Source organism: Magnolia sinica, chromosome 6, assembly GCF_029962835.1.
Source record: "Magnolia sinica isolate HGM2019 chromosome 6, MsV1, whole genome shotgun sequence".
In the NCBI taxonomy this organism is placed as follows: Eukaryota; Viridiplantae; Streptophyta; class Magnoliopsida; order Magnoliales; family Magnoliaceae; genus Magnolia; species Magnolia sinica.
Window position 1 is genome coordinate 77,190,328 of NC_080578.1, and position 16,065 is coordinate 77,206,392.

A 16,065-nucleotide genomic window follows, 5' to 3' on the forward strand; every position below is an offset into this window, starting at 1 on the left:
CTCTTGAGAGAGAGTACTGCATTGAACTGTCTGGTGAATTTATAAACATGGTTATGTGTCTTTAACATTTACACATCACAATCAAGCATTAAAACTAGAAATTGAAAAAGAAGAATGCACAAATACCTCGTTTTTGATTTTTTGAAAAATGTCACCCAGAGCTTCGATTCGCCCAACTTGCTTCAATATATTGTTTTAATCCTAAAGTCTATAGCAAGAGTGGTCGAAATCTGCTGTAGAATGATGTAGGAAAGTTTTTGGAATGAGAAAAGTGGAAAAATGAGGACAAAAATGGATTTTAATAGAAAAAAGTGGCTGTATTTCGACCATTATGGGGCTTTTTTGATCTTTATGGGGGTAACGGCCATTGTGCCTTGTAACGGCCATTTTGACCTCCGTAACGACTGCTACATCCCAAAAAACCAACCTGCCCCATTTCACCCATGTATCGCGTGACAGTCATTACCAATGTGTATTCGGGCGTATTGTCATGGATACGAAACACCTTGGTTGAACATACTCTAATACCATGTTGTCTCATTTGATGACACTACTATTTCTCATATAGGCATTTTACTCTCCTTTATTGTGTGTGATCAAATGATATGTTAATCAATTAATCAATTTTAGGATATCATTTTTTTAGATGAGCCTCAATTTGCTTTTGGTTGATGCGTGCATCAGTCTAAGTTATAGTTCATTCTATAATGCCTAGTAATAATATATTTCCCTTAGCACCAGTATTAGTCCTAGTTGATGGAATTGAGTGGCTTCTCTAAATTCTTTCTTGTATTTTTGTGCTCGTGTTTTCTTTGTTGCTTGCTTTGGAATTGCATTCCTTCATTACAAAATGCTTAATATTGTGAGTGAATTCAAGTTGTTGACCTTTTCTTCTTTTGGATGTGGATGCAGATCCAGAGGTAGTGACTGAAAAATTGGGGGATAATTTATTGTCGAAGCTCCGATCGTTATATGTTCAAGCAAAAGAACTTTCGGAAAATGAAGCGAAGTACGTCAATTCCTAAACTTTTAGTGAAGGATACTGTGATGATGTGTTGTCCCTGTATTGCTTATGGACCTAGTGAGCCTAGTTGCAAGCTATGGCAAGTTGGCTTGCGACATTGGTTGTTACAGAAGATATAGTGAAACCCATAGAAGGAAAATAAAAAATACGTGAGAATATAAGTGAAACAAATATTGACAACCATGTTTAATGGTTCTCTAGATATTTCAATGATAAGGGATTATGAATGGAAACAATTTTCATAAACATGGTTTCTGGTTTTAAATATTTGTTTGTCTAGTTGAATAGCTTGTTGACTACTTTAATAGAGAGGTTTTAGTGATTGTGAGTATGAAAATCATACTACGGTATGATGGTTGACACTGTATGTTAAAATACTGGATTCTCTTTCATTTTATTGTTTTGCTTTTACCAAGGGATGTTCTAGTTTGAATGAAATATGAGCCTTAAGAAGGATTAAGGAGTAATTATTAAAAAACAGAAAGAAAGAAAGAAAAAAAAAGAAAACAAAAGAAAGGAAAAGACTAATTAAGGAGTAATTCTCTTTTGATGTAGTGGGACTGAGTAGATAGTTCTACTTCATTGTGGGTATTTGCGGTCAATGCTTTAAATATCGACAATATCAGCCGATATATCCCACGATATACCATGTATTCCACCTTTGCGATATGAAACACACAAGTAGTGCCGATATATCCCACATGTTCAATCTGGTGAGCATTTTCAATTTTTGATCTTTTTTTTTTTTGGTTGAAATTATATTAAATCAATGTCAAATGGTTATAAATCCATTGGTTCTTCATGTTTTGCACGAAAAATCATGGAGTTGGAGTTTTGATTTCAATATCTATTGGTTCTTCATGTTCTCCATGTTTTATTTTTTATTTTTTTCCTTCAACTAGTTGTCAATTGAGATTGATTTCAATATCTATTAGTTCTTCATGTTCTCCATGTTTATTTATTTATTTATTTTTTATATAAAATTTCCTTCAACTAGTTGTCAATTGAGATTGATTGCAATATCTATTGTTTCTTCATGTTCTCCATGCTCTTATATATATATATATATATAAATTTTCCTTCAACTAGTTGTCAATTGAGATTAATTTTGAAGTATTTATGAGTAGTTGATGAAATGATCATCACATACACTATAATTTCAAAATTTGAGGATAAGTGGTCCAATTTGGGAAAATTTGAAAATTTCCCAATTTCTCCCTAATTTCTTACAATGTTACACTCCAAACATGCAATCAAGCATGTATGAGGGCTGATCTATTGATTTGTTAAGTCCTTGTCAACTTTCAGAAAATAAAAATTATTTTTTAAATATATATATTTTTTTCAAAATTTTCCTTCAACTAGTTGTCAATTGAGACTAGTTTTGAAGTATTTAGGAGTGTTTGATGAAATGATCATCACATACAATCTAAATGTTATGCATTCAATTTGAATATAGTTGCATTAGTTCAGTAAGACAGCGTATATGATGAGGACATTCGACCATTTAGAGTGTACCAAAGGAGGAGACCGGCCCAACCTTCACTTTGGCTCGATGACTTGTACATGGGCTCAGGTGGGCTGCACTAAGGCCTTGAAGACCCCACATGCATGATCATGCATTTTCGAAGACCCTACACAAGGAAGATGTATGTGGGTTGCTTAGTTGAGGAGTCTTGATCGTTGGATCGCGAAGACATGACGATCGGACCGTTGGATCATGTGGACCCTTCAATCAGACAGTTGGATCATTGCGATCCTTGATCACTTTGATCATGAGTGTTTGGATTAGCATATTTTATGTTGTTATTATTATTATTATTATTATTCTTACCTTAGGATTAACATATTTATGTTTTGTGGCGTCATAGGACGTGAGATATTTTTATTTGAGGGCATTATTATAAAAACACATTATTGAGACTCTAAGATTAGGGGTGGGGGGAGTAGATTTTGGTAATGAAAAACTCTCTTTTGCTTACAAAAAGTATCCTCCCTCACGTGAAGTGAGAATCTCTTTTGAAAAGAGGTATTTTGGTGTGAATCCAAGGGTGGGAAGCCCATTATCTTATTCTTCTCTCTCATTCTCCACAATTGAGGTATTTCCTTCTACTTTCTCCATCTTAGTCTCTCTCAATCCCTCATTATTTCTCTCTACCTCTTCCTTTTCCTTTTGTTTTCAATCAAAACTCATCCCCATCACATCCCTGAAGTCTGAAAATTAAGTACTGAATTTGAAACAATCTGTTTGTTAACAAACATCTGAAATGTCTAAAATATGTTAATTTGACACATTTACCCTTATCTATCTCCTATTTTGAAATGCTTTATATTATAAAGAAATTATTTTTTATTAAATGAAAATAAAATTATTCTATTGAATTCAAATAAACTATAAAGTACTTAATAGAAAATTAAAATATCATTATTCATAAAAACAGATAAAAAATTAATGATTTGCATGTATAAGTGTGGCGGCAATTTCTTCTCGCATATTGGACATAATAGTTTGTTCAAAGTTTCCAAATACTCCTTCCACTTCAGGCATATCATTCTCTGATTCGATATTCATCTCTGAAAGAACATTTTCATCATTGTATTGTTGGAAGAGTGAATCGGAGATGGATTCTTTTCTGATGTAGTTGTGTAGTGTCATGCATGCAATAACTATGTCTCTTTGCGTCGGGAAGGAATATGGTGCCATCCGCTTCAAAATTGCAAAACGCGCCTTCAACACGCCAAAAGACCTTTCGATTACATTCCGTAACTTTGCATGCATATGATTAAAAACTTCTTCTTTACTAGTTGGCCGCCCACCACTACGAAAGTCACCCAACCAATACCGAACATTACGGTATGGTGCCATAAATCCTCTTGTGTGAGTGTAAGCAGCATCAACAAGATAATATTTATCTACATAAAAACAAATGACAATTTAGCAAAATTTCAAGTTATAATTTTACCAAGTTATATGAAAAAGTATATTAAATATTACCAGGAGGGGGCAATGGAAATTTCTTTGTAGGATCAAGTACAGCATCCATAAGTACCCTTGAATCATGTGCCACCCCTTCCCATCCAGCTATGACATATGTAAAAATCATATTAAAGTCACAAATGGCCATAACGTTCTGAGCACATTCACCCCTTCCTCTTCCTCTGTAAGGTATTTGTTTATCTATCGGGATACATGCAGGAATGAGGGTTCCATCTAACACACCAACGGCACCCTAAACATTAAAGGTAAATTGTTAACCCTTAAGTAAGATGATTCAATTATAAGTAAATATATTTATATTTTTTTATATGAAGTTTTACCTTAAATATTTGCCGAAGATGTCGGTGTGTTCTGATTTCTTGGACATTTTGATCAAATGATGGAGTGACAATCATTTCTTTGGCAAATTTTAGCATAGCAAATAATAACTTATGAAAGTACTTATGCACCGTTTGTGTTGAATGTACAAATCGATTTCTTACCAATCTATTCCGAAGGTTATGACTAATTGTCATTATAAACATGGCAATCTTTTCCTCGAGTGATACATATCTACTATGAAATAACCACCTTCGAATGCGAAACAAGTTACACAAACTATTGAATGTATCTTTCTCCATTCTAAACAATTCGTAGCAAACTGAAGATGGACCATTTAGCAATTCTTTCACAAAATATGATCCAGGTAATGCAGGAGAACTTGCTTGTATTCTGTTGGTAAACGTCTCTAAATAATTAAATAGCAGCTTTAATACAACAATCTTCAATAATTTCTTCTATTCATTTGTTAATGCCATAATTCTGTCAACATCGAAAGTAAAGACTTCAACTAGATGTTTAAACAATTAACTAGTTAAGATTAACAAATCTCTTAAATATCTTATATCGATAAAAATCGATATGCTCTATATAATAATCTTCAGCATATCGATAAATCAAGAGTTACAGTGGAATTAAAGACATGTGAAAGAAATAAAACTATTAAACTAATATTAAAATTATTCAAACTGAACAGTACACTAATATAAAGTTTATAAGCAAAGCTAATGTCAAAACATTAAAGAAAAAGAAATAAAACTAATGTAAAAAATGTGAAAAAATAAACCACACACTAATCTAAAGTCTCTATCCAAAGCTTTATATCCTCTTCTTCTTCTAGAAGCATCCACACTTCTTTGTTCTCCTTCTTCTGGGTAAACGATTTTAGAGCTTTAAAGTATAATGGATCTGGTCTTCTTATCGATAACATGCTGTTTAATTTCGTTAAACATTCTTTGATAGTGGGACCTTCTGCATCTGTCTTTTCCAACTGATGTATGAGTGCATCTACGCTGCTTTGGATATCCTTCTTCCTATTTGGTTTGTGCCGTTTGCGTTGATGAGCTTCTAAATCGACAAGCGGTGCCTATTGGCATTCTTTAGTAGCTGAATTTATGTTAACATCGAGACTGCCTAAATTGATTTCATTTTCACTCATAGGTGTATTTGAAGGTATTTGAGATGACGACCCAAAATACTCCTCGGGAAGATTGTCGCTATGTGTTGCGTAGGCTTCATCACTAGTTGCAACAAAACCTTCAAATAAGGCCCTCTATTCGTTCTCAAATGCTAGTGGTCTATTTTGGAATTGAGTTGCATTTTTATTTGCCTACAAAAAAAAATCATAAAATCATGTCTTAATTTGATGAAAGGCAAATTCTTATTTAACTATATAACAAAATTTCATAATTACCTTTATATACTCATCCCATCTTTCTTCAGGCCAATCGAATTGGCCCGTCAATGCATTGTACCCATGTCCCATAATGCTTATCAATTTTATCCACGCAGTATATTGTACTTTCAGATAATCCCATAAATTCTTCAATTACTTTTGATTAAATTCTTTTCCTGTACGCTTTTTCAACTCAATTATTAATTTGTTCCATGCTTGTTTGGTCAAGCTTGAACCTGACCTACCACCCTTATGTGCTTCTTCAAGACAACAATCAATAAATAATTTTTTCTCCAAATCACTCCATCTTGCCCTGCCACTATCCCTTGAAGTCATCGCTACAATAGTCTACTATAAACTGAGAATTGTTTAACGAAGAACAATTGAGTAAAAATCTTTTAATAAATTTACATGATTATAATAAATAGAAAAGACAAAAACTCATGAAAATCAAGTCAATTTTGAAAGATAAAGAGACTGTAATACCTGTTGTATTTTAGAAAAAAATAAACGTGAATTGGTACTACACCAGATTATTTCCCGCCAACTTTGATCTCCTTAAAACTGTTTGTACAACTTGAGCTCGATGAGCCCCATATAGGCTTCCAATGCAGGAACTTCATGCGAAGAGGAGCAGACGCGGATTTCCTGCTAAGCCTTTCATAGGAACTTCGTGCTCTGTTAGCCCCTCCATGATGTATGTGTTTCATCCATTTCGTTCATCCATTTTTACAAATCATTCTAGTGCATCACCCCAAAAATTAGAGGGATATAAATCTCAGGTGGACCACACCATAGGAAAATAATAATAATTGGATAAGCATCATTAAAATCCTCCTAAGGCCCACTGTACTATTTATTTGACATCCATTCTTTTAATTAGGTCATACAGGCCCAAATGAAGGGAAAAAACAAAGATCAGCTTGATCCAAAGCTTTTATGGTCCCCAAAAGTTTTTTCATGGTCGACGCTATTCAACACTGTTTCCTGTAATGTGGCCCAGTTGAGATTTTGATATACCTAATTTTTTGTCCCATTCCACGAAATGATCTGAAAAAATAGATGAATGGCATGGATGCAACACATACATCATGGTAGGGCCCACAGAGCACCGACCATCAGCCACTGGCCGGTGGCAGTGGAGTAGCCAGTCTGTTCCCGTCTTGGAGCGGGACGGGAATTCTTTCCCAGGAAGTTCCCACGTTGGGATGCATGGTGGGGGCCACCTTGATGTTTATATTCCATCCAAGCCGTTTAAAAGGTCATTTTCATTAGGATGAAGTGAAAATACCAAAAATTAGACCCCTTTGTGGCCATATAAATGTTTCAACGGTGGTCACTAAATCTCCACTGTTTCCTCTCGTGTGGTTGATTCAAGTTTTGAATATACCTTATTTTTGGCTACATAACCTAAAATGATCTGTAAAATCGGATGGACGGTGTGGCTTTCACACAAACATCTCAGTGGGGCCCACCCGGATTCCATGCGCTGGAACTTCCTGCGTTAGGCTTTTGCGGGAACGGAAACGCTCACCGCGAACCAGTTCGTACGTACAAGGTACGAACTTTTTTGAGAACCCATCCTACATGATGTGGATACAAAATCTGAACCGTTCATGTGAAGCAGCACCTTGTGAAACCCCCCGAGCCCAAGTTTTACTTTCATATAAAATTTTGATGGCCCATGCAAAATGAAAACATTTTCCTCCCTTTATTTGCATTTCTCTTTTCCATGGCCCAACAGAATTTTAGATTAGGGTGAAACTTTGGCACATGGGGTTTCATGGAATTCCGCATCATATGGACCGTTCAGATTAGACACCCATGACACGTGTGAAAAGGTGTGCACGTGCGTAGGTGCGCAGGGGAGCATGACTCTTGCGGGAAATCTGCATCCCTTTTTAAGGAGGACACGGATTGTGTACTAACCCCGCCCGTCCCTGGCTCCGAACGGGCAGTTCTGTGGACGGGCCCACCGTGATGTATATGTACATCCAAACCGTCAATCCCCTTTCTCAGATTATTTTAAGGCACAAATGCATAAATGAGGCAGATCCAGCGCTCAAGTGGACCACACCAAATAATAATTTTGGTTGCATTAAAATGCACCGGTTGCATTAAATGCAAGAGTCATCTGTGATGTGGTCCATTTGATTGTTGGATCTAACTCATTTTTTCCTTGATGCCTTAAAATAATATGAGAAAAGGGAAAGAAGGTTTGGATCTAACGACGGTGGGCCTGCCCACAGAACAGCCCGTTCGGAGCTAGGGACGGGCGGGGGTAGTACGCAATCTGTGTCCGTTGTACAAACGGTTCAAAGAGATCAAAGTTACATGGGCCACTGTGATTTTTTTTACCATCCAACCTATTCATTAGGTCATGTAGACGTGGATGAAGTGAAAACACAAAGATCATCTTGATCTGAAACTTCTCAAGCTCTCAAGAAGTTTTTAACGGTGGACGTTCAATCCCCACCTTATAGTCCAATTAATCATTGGACTTGTTTCTTTTATTGGATCACACCTTAAATCATCTAAAAAGATTGATGGACGATGTGGATCAAACACATAAATCATGGTGAGGCATAAAGAAATTCTGCAGGTTAAAGGTTGATTTTGTATTGCGCAAGCAATTGAAAAGAAAAACTTTCCGTAATAATTTGAAAGGGGTACTTTTGGAAGCAAAATTTTTTTGTTTAATGAAAAATTACAGAGCGCATTCCGCGTTCACCATTAAGCCAGACTCCTATCACTGAAAGAATTCAGTGAAAAACCACTTAGCGCTTTCCGTCTTTCGCGTTAACAACGCATTAACAAACACCACTAAACACGGAAAATTTTCCACATTCCGCGTTAAGTGCAAAAATTCAGCGTTAACAAACACGGCCTTAGTCTCTCTCAATCCCTCATTATTTCTCTCTACCTCTTCCTTTTCCTTTTATTTTCAATCAAAACTCATCCCCATCACATCCAAAACCACCTAAACCTAGCCCATTCAAGCTGTACGACCATACGGACCAAACCCCTAGACCATACATTTGCACGGGTGTGACAGTATGACCATCCATACGGCCAACCCTCCCTCTCTCTCTCTCTCTCTCTCTCTCTCTCTCTCTCTATCTCTCTCCCTTTCCCTCTTAATCCTTGCTCCTTTCCCCCTTTAAGATCCCTAGCCCTAAGCCTAAAACCCTTAACCCTATAACCTATACATAGGAAACCCATTATGTGCACTTCTTTTTTGAGATGTTATGATTTAAAAGTGTGTATTAAGGTCTTTTTTTAACAATTCCTGAAGTTTCATTGAAAAATTCAACCATTTCCCCAATGTTTCCCAAAAAGTATGATAAATTACCCAATACAAACGATATATTCCATGCAATAACGGATATGTATCTGTATCCCAAGGATGCGATGCGTAACGCAATACTAATATTTCGAACGTTGCTTGTGGTTGTTTATGTTACTTGTGCAACAGAGAAATTTCTGCATTGTTTTCTCACTTTAATTGCCATACATGATTGAAATTCCTGTTTCATAACAGGAGATAATATTTTTATCTCTGAAAGCTGTCATTTCATTTTCTATTGCAGTGTTTCAAATGCCCTGATGAGTCAATTGGATGCTCTGCTGCAGTCTGGACTTTCAGCAGCCCAGCGGAAAAAGATAGGTGCATGCCCAATTCCTGGAGCCATGTTGTATATTTATTTTCTAAAGATGTCATGGAGCACTCTGATGCATTATATTGTTGACCTTCAGACTGTTAATTGAGCTTATATAGTCCTAAACTATGTCTTCAACTCCTGTGGAGAAAGGTTTTAGGTTCTTAAAATGCACACTGGTTCCTCAAACTCGTAAGTAACATAGTTCTTATGTAGGTACTTCATACGCAGACTAAAAAGTTCTTGACATGTTGAGATGACGTCTTTAATGAGAGCTTCATGTTAAATTTCCCGGTTGGTGGGCTGTTGCTGATCAACAGACTGGATTGTCTGATTCGGTGTCCGTTAGATTGAAAGATTATGGGCATGCAGTCGGCTCCATGATGGTGATTGTGCACGTGGATGAAAGGGGGCTGCATGCACTTCCACGCTCCCTTGTGTGTGGTATATTGAGAGAGTGGGAAATTTCCTTTTGCTTGGAGATGTATGGAGTGTGATTTCCATTATTGGGAAGAAAGCCCTAGAAAGGATTCTTTATGCATAAATAGCCTTGGTCCCCAAACCCTCTTTATCTATAGCAAAAGGATTCCGTTGCTGATTGTGAGTTAGAGAGGTGTGGAAGATTGTGATGTATGGAAGCTCTTGAAGACTCAACAATAGCCACCAATATGGGTACGCTACTCGTAGTCTGTCCTTTGTTGATCTACACTGAGGGAATCCTGGTGTAGTGGTGGTATCAGAATAAACCTCAGGCATTGATTAATGGGGATTGTTTGGAGAATTTTCCTTTGAGTTTTCTATATTGATTTAGCCAGAAAAGGGTTTATTTATGGTATCAGAGCTACACCCTTGAGTCCTTTGCCATCACGGTCTCCATCGTTGTCGCTAGTCCAGAGATCGCTTGTGGATGCACCTGCACCATTGCTACCCTGTCATAGAAACCCTTGGCATCACAATTGGCTCCGTCAAAATCCTCTGCTCAGATCTTTCCATCTCAACCAGATCATACACCAACTCTCGGTGTATAATCTTCCCCAAATCAAAGCCCTAATACCAAGACTAACCCATCCTGCTCCAAAAACCTATTAACCCTGCATCCGCATCCGCATCCGAATGTAGCAGATCTCATCACCGCTGTTACAACACCTGATTCCAATCACCCATTACCAGATTTTTCCCAAGCCAGATCTGTGAGGTGTGGCTGTTGAATCGGGAGTTGCTGCCCATCTTCATCGTTGAGCAGAGCTGCAACCCTCAACCCCAATTTGAAACCCCATCTCCGCCACTGCCATTGTCGCCACAGCAGAGCATCAGCCATTGCCGGTGCTGCAATCATCGACACTTGCCGCACCCACGCTCCTGCTAGAACGGCACACACAACCCTCCTCTCTCTGCCCGCACCCGCAAGGATCCACCCATTTTTCATCTTTGTTCATCCCTGTTCATGAGCACCGATTAGCCAAACTTGCCGTTTCACTGGACATTGTAAACAGCAATAGCTGCGTCTTCTTCCTCAACCGTGACACCCATCTCCATCAGTCAGCCGCGTCTTCGTCCTCAACCCTGACATCCATCTCCATTAGCTAGCCGCGTCAGTTGCATACACCATTAGACGACACCCTCTGCAACCGTGAACACGTCTCCTCTTCCTCCATTCTGGGAGCATCTTCTGCTGCACACGTCACCGGCCACTCCACGCCATCAAATCTATAACACCGTTGCCCAATCCAATCCGACAACAATCGGTAACGTCTTTGCTGTCTACCGCAGTTGTTGCTGTCCTGACACCTAGATCTGCTGCGTCTACAGATCTACAGGCTCTTTTCGCAAATCTGCGGCATGCCTCCTCCTTTGTTCTCATCTGAGCTGTTGTATCTCTGCTCAGATCTGCATCCCTGCCGTATCTCTGCTCAGAACTGAGTCAAGTAAACTTTTCTAGACAGCTATCAGATCTGGTACATCAGATCTGCATCACTATATTAGATTGCCTTTGTTCTTTAGGGTGCATATTTCTCCACTACAACCTTTGTCACGGTACGTTCGACATTCAACCATATTTCTTTCCTAGAAATCATGGACAAGGAGTTTTCCTTTTGTTGCACGTTTGATGGTACAAACTATGGACTTTGGTCCATCCATTTTGAAAGTTTTCTTCATGGATGAGGCTTGTGGGGTATAGTTGAAGCGATTCTATTTCTGCAATGGATCAACTAAAAGAAATGGCTCATTGGAAAACAAAGAATGGAAAAGTTGTTATATGGATATTAGGCTCAGTTGACAAGACAATTGCTGTTGATCTAACACCCCATATGATGCAAGATATGAAATTAAATATGGAGTGTAAGAGATCAAGCTTGAGATTATACCAATGTTAAACAATCACAAAATTCCACATCCTACATATTATCAAACATTCAAAAAGGGGAATCTATGGGGGTCCAAGCCTGCACAACTTTAGGGCTGGATCAAATAAAATTATAAGCCAAACAAGCCCAAAGGAGTGTAAGAATCATCCATTTTTGCAAAGGATTGTTCCCAACTCAAGAGATTCGCTATGTTTCAATTTGGGGGAAAATCTAGGGTTTGAAAAATGGGGATAATTGAGATTTGAGACTCTTTAAGGTTAGGGATTTGGGTTAGGAGGTTTTTTAGACAAAAAGGAAAGAGATAGAGAAGAAAAGACAACCGGGAGGGGCTGTGCACGTTGGACAGCCGAAGGGCTTGGACACACGTGCGTGACAGGTCGTCCGCACGTGTGTGGGGCCCACAAAGTCGAAAACCGCCTTCTACGCTGGGATCAGCCAGGGATGGGCTGCCTCTATACCAAATTTCACGTCGATCTGTCGCAAGATCTGTGCGTAGTACTCTGCTGAAGTTTCAGCCCCTCAGATGGGCCAGAATTTGAAAATTTGGTTGTGCATTGATGTAGGAGAAAACTTGGATTTGAAAGTGGGTGGATCTGAAGGTGGAAGGGGTTTAGAGGGTGATGGATGTGGTGCGTAAGAAGATGGAGATGATTTGGAGCGGATGTGGCTTTGCACCACGGTAGTTAGTCTTTCGAGGAAGGGAGGGGGCTTCACACCTAATTCGATTATTCAACCTAAAGAGAGGAAGAAATGTAGGAATTTTTTTACTCATTAAATATCATTGCAATACCTACATGGGATTGCTATATTTATAAGAAAACCCTAAACCCAAAATAGACAAAATTACCCTTGCGCCATGTGTGTGCACTAATATCAAAGCTAAAACAAATAAATACTAATCTAAGCAATTAAAGCCGTTCATGAAATTTCTAATAACAGAAATAGTCAAAACTCAAAATCCTAGATCATCTAAAGTAGTGGGCAACGATCATGAGATCCAATGGTAAAATCTATGTAATGATCGGGTCCACTCCAATGCTCCATATCGCAGCCCCCTTAATTATGAGGCCCTCCAAAGATGTCGTCGTCGATCCAAATTGAAAGTGGGGCCCACCTCCTACTTGAATACGTGCGGAGAGGGGGTGTGTGCATGATGTCCCCATCAACTCTCCCTGGCTGCGAAGGTTTCACCATTGGCGAAACAAAGCTCCTGAACCGCTCCAAGATGTCTGGATTAAGTCTCTAAAGCTCCTCCTCAGTGAGCCACGTACTGTCTGAAGCTGGGCGTGACTTCCACTTGACAAGGAACTTTTGAAAACCGCCATCCAGCGTTAATACAATTTGATGGTCTAGAATATCTTTTATCTCCTCTCTGGATGTAGGAAGGGTAGGTATAGGAGGTAGAAGTTGGGAAGATGGTCGGGAAGAGGCTATGGGTCGAGGGAAAGATCTGGGGAACTGTGATGGTTAGGTGAAAGGCTGGACAATGTATCAGTGGTCCTTTGAAATAAAACTAGATCCTCCACATTGAATGTGGAACTAATTCCCATGGAAGGTGGAAGATCTATCACATACGCATTAGGACCGTTTAGTTTAATAATTTTGAATGGTCCAGCGCTACGCGCGTGTAATTTTCGAACGGTTCCCTGAGGATACCGCTCTGGCCTAATGCGGACCATCGCAGAGTCCCCTACATTGAATTCCTTTAATCGTTTATGTTGGTCTGCAGAAAATTTGTATTGTTCATTACTAGTATTGATCTTTCGTCTGATTTCTTGATGCAATTAATGAATATGATGTGTAAAGGACCCTGCCGACTCTAATGGCCTATGGGATAGGGACATAGGGATAAGATAAATAGGCTTTCTAAGTTTATAACTAGTAACGACTTCAAAAGGATTTAAACCTGTGGATCTATTGACAGAACTATTAAATGTAAACTTGGCGATAGGTAGTGCAATGTCCCACGTCCTGGTGTGCTCCCCCACTAAACACCTGAGCAAATTTCCTGGGCTCCTATTGACCACCTCAGTTTGACCATCAGTCTGAGAGTGGTAGGCAAAAGAAAATTGGAGTCTAGTACTCATCATATGGCATAGTGTTTTCCAAAAATAACTCATGAACCGCACGTCACGGTCAGACACTATGGTTTTAGGTAACCCATGAAGTTTGACAACCTTACTGAAGAACAATTTGGCAACATGGGATGCATTAGAAGTCTTTGAACAGGGATGAAGTGGGTCATTTTAAAAAAACGGTCCACAACAACAAATATGTAATTGTGTTTTTGAATGGTCTTGGGGAGCCCAAGCACGAAGTCTATGCTGATGTCCTGCTAAGGGGTGAATGGAACTGGCAAAGGTGTGTATAGCCCCGTATTCTGCTTTTTCTGCTTTGCCAGTTGACAAGTATGACACTGCCTATAATTTTAGTCACGTCTCGCTTTAGGCTTGGCTAATAGAATCTATCCTTCACTAGGGCAATGGTCTTGTCTTTACTAAAATGACCTGCGACCCCTCCTGAATGTAACTCCTAGACAAGAAAATCGCGGAGGGAGGTGTGAGGTATGCACAAATGGTCACTCCTAAACAAATATCCGTCCAATATCAAATATTCACTGTTAGCTCCTGACGGACTCTCTAACAACGATGCATACACGACTCCAAAATCTGGGCACTCAAAATAATACTCTCTGACACGCTCGAACCCCGTGACTTCGACACTCATGGAATTGAGTAACGCGACTTGACGACTCAACGCGTCGGTAGGCTTATTCTCTACACCGCCCTTGTGCTTAAGCAAAAAAGTGTACTCTTGAAGGAACTGGACCCCACTTGGCGTGCCTAGGGTTTAATTTCTTCTAAGAGTTTAGATATCTTAAGGCCTCGTGATCTAAGAACAAGATGAATTCTTGCAGCAATAGATAGTGACGCCAATGGCGCAACGACTGTACTACCGCATAGAATTCTTTGTCATAGGTGGAGTATTTTTGCTTTACCTCATTCATTTTCTCACTAAAAAAGGCGACAGGGTGCTCTTCCTGACTAAGTGCTCCTCCTATACCAACTCTTGACGCGTCGCATGCGACCTAAAAAACTTTTGAAAAATCCAGAAGATGCGTGATTGGAGCCTCAGTCATCTTAGCATTTATCTCGTTGAAGGCCTTCGAGGCTGCCTTCGTCCATTGAAACTCTCCTTTTTATTTTTTATATATACAATCTGTGACGGGAGCCATAATGGAATTGAAGCCCTGAATGAACCGGCTATAGATGGTGCCCAAGCCGTGAAAGCTGTGCACCTCGTGAATATTGCGGGGTTCAGGCCAATTGATAATGGCCTTGACTTTCTCAGGATCCGCCGACACACCCTCAGCTGACACAATAAAACCTACGAAGATAACACTGCTAGACATAAACACACACTTCTTTAGGTTGGCATACAATTTTTCAGTTCTAAGGATCTCACAAACCTGCCTCAAATGGTTGAGTTGTTGTTCCTTGGTCATGCTATAAATCAGGGTATCATCAAAGTAGACGACTAGGAACTTCCCTATGAAGGGCCTCAACACTTGGGTCATCACATGCATGAAGGTACTCAGTGCATTAGTCAGCCCAAAAGGCATGACTAGCCACTCATATAATCCATCCTTCATCTTGAAGGCCGTCTTCCACTCGCTGCAAGGGCGTATACGGATTTAGTGATAACCACTTTTGAGGTCAATTTTCGAGAAGATAGTAGCGTTGGCCATCATGTCCAACATGTCATCAAGATGCGGTATGGGAAACCGATACTTGATTGTGATTTTGTTGATGGCCCTACTATCAACACACATCCTCCATGTGTCATCCTTCTTAGGTGTAAGAAGGGCGGACATAACACACGGGCTCATGCTCTCTCGAATAAAACCCTTTTCTAGGAGCTCGTCAACCTGCCTCTTCAACTGTGCATGCTCCTTTGGGTTCATTCTGTAATGAGGGAAGTTTGGTAGAGTCGTCCCAGGGACTAAATCATTGGCGTGCTATATATCCCTCATAGGGGGAAGCTCATCCGGTAGATCATTAGGAAAGATATCACGAAACTCATCCACTACCGGAATGACCTTAGTAGATAACTCTACACTAGCCTTTGGTGCACTCTCCCTAGCCACAAGGGCGTACACCATCGAGTTTGATTCAGTCTCTCACTCAAAGCCTTTGGCATTTAGAATATGGAGAGGCTGAGACTTGGACTTTGATTCCTTTAATTCCTTCGAGTTGCTTGCACCACTCTTTGTGGTGGACTCCTTTCCAATCGTGTTATTGGGT

At 39.4% G+C, this 16,065-nt stretch overlaps 1 protein-coding gene across 5 annotated transcripts in view; it reads left to right on the forward strand.

The window, feature by feature from the left end:
- The window catches only part of LOC131248894 (SAGA-associated factor 29 homolog A-like), a 104,744-nt gene that overhangs the window by 27,694 nt on the left and 60,985 nt on the right, over positions 1–16,065 (forward strand). For all 5 annotated transcript variants that reach the window (XM_058249399.1, XM_058249398.1, XM_058249400.1 and 2 more), the window contains exons 2-3: positions 913–1,009; positions 9,327–9,403. In XM_058249399.1, the coding sequence (XP_058105382.1) occupies positions 913–1,009; positions 9,327–9,403 (174 nt within the window). The remainder of the gene's footprint in view (positions 1–912; positions 1,010–9,326; positions 9,404–16,065) is intronic.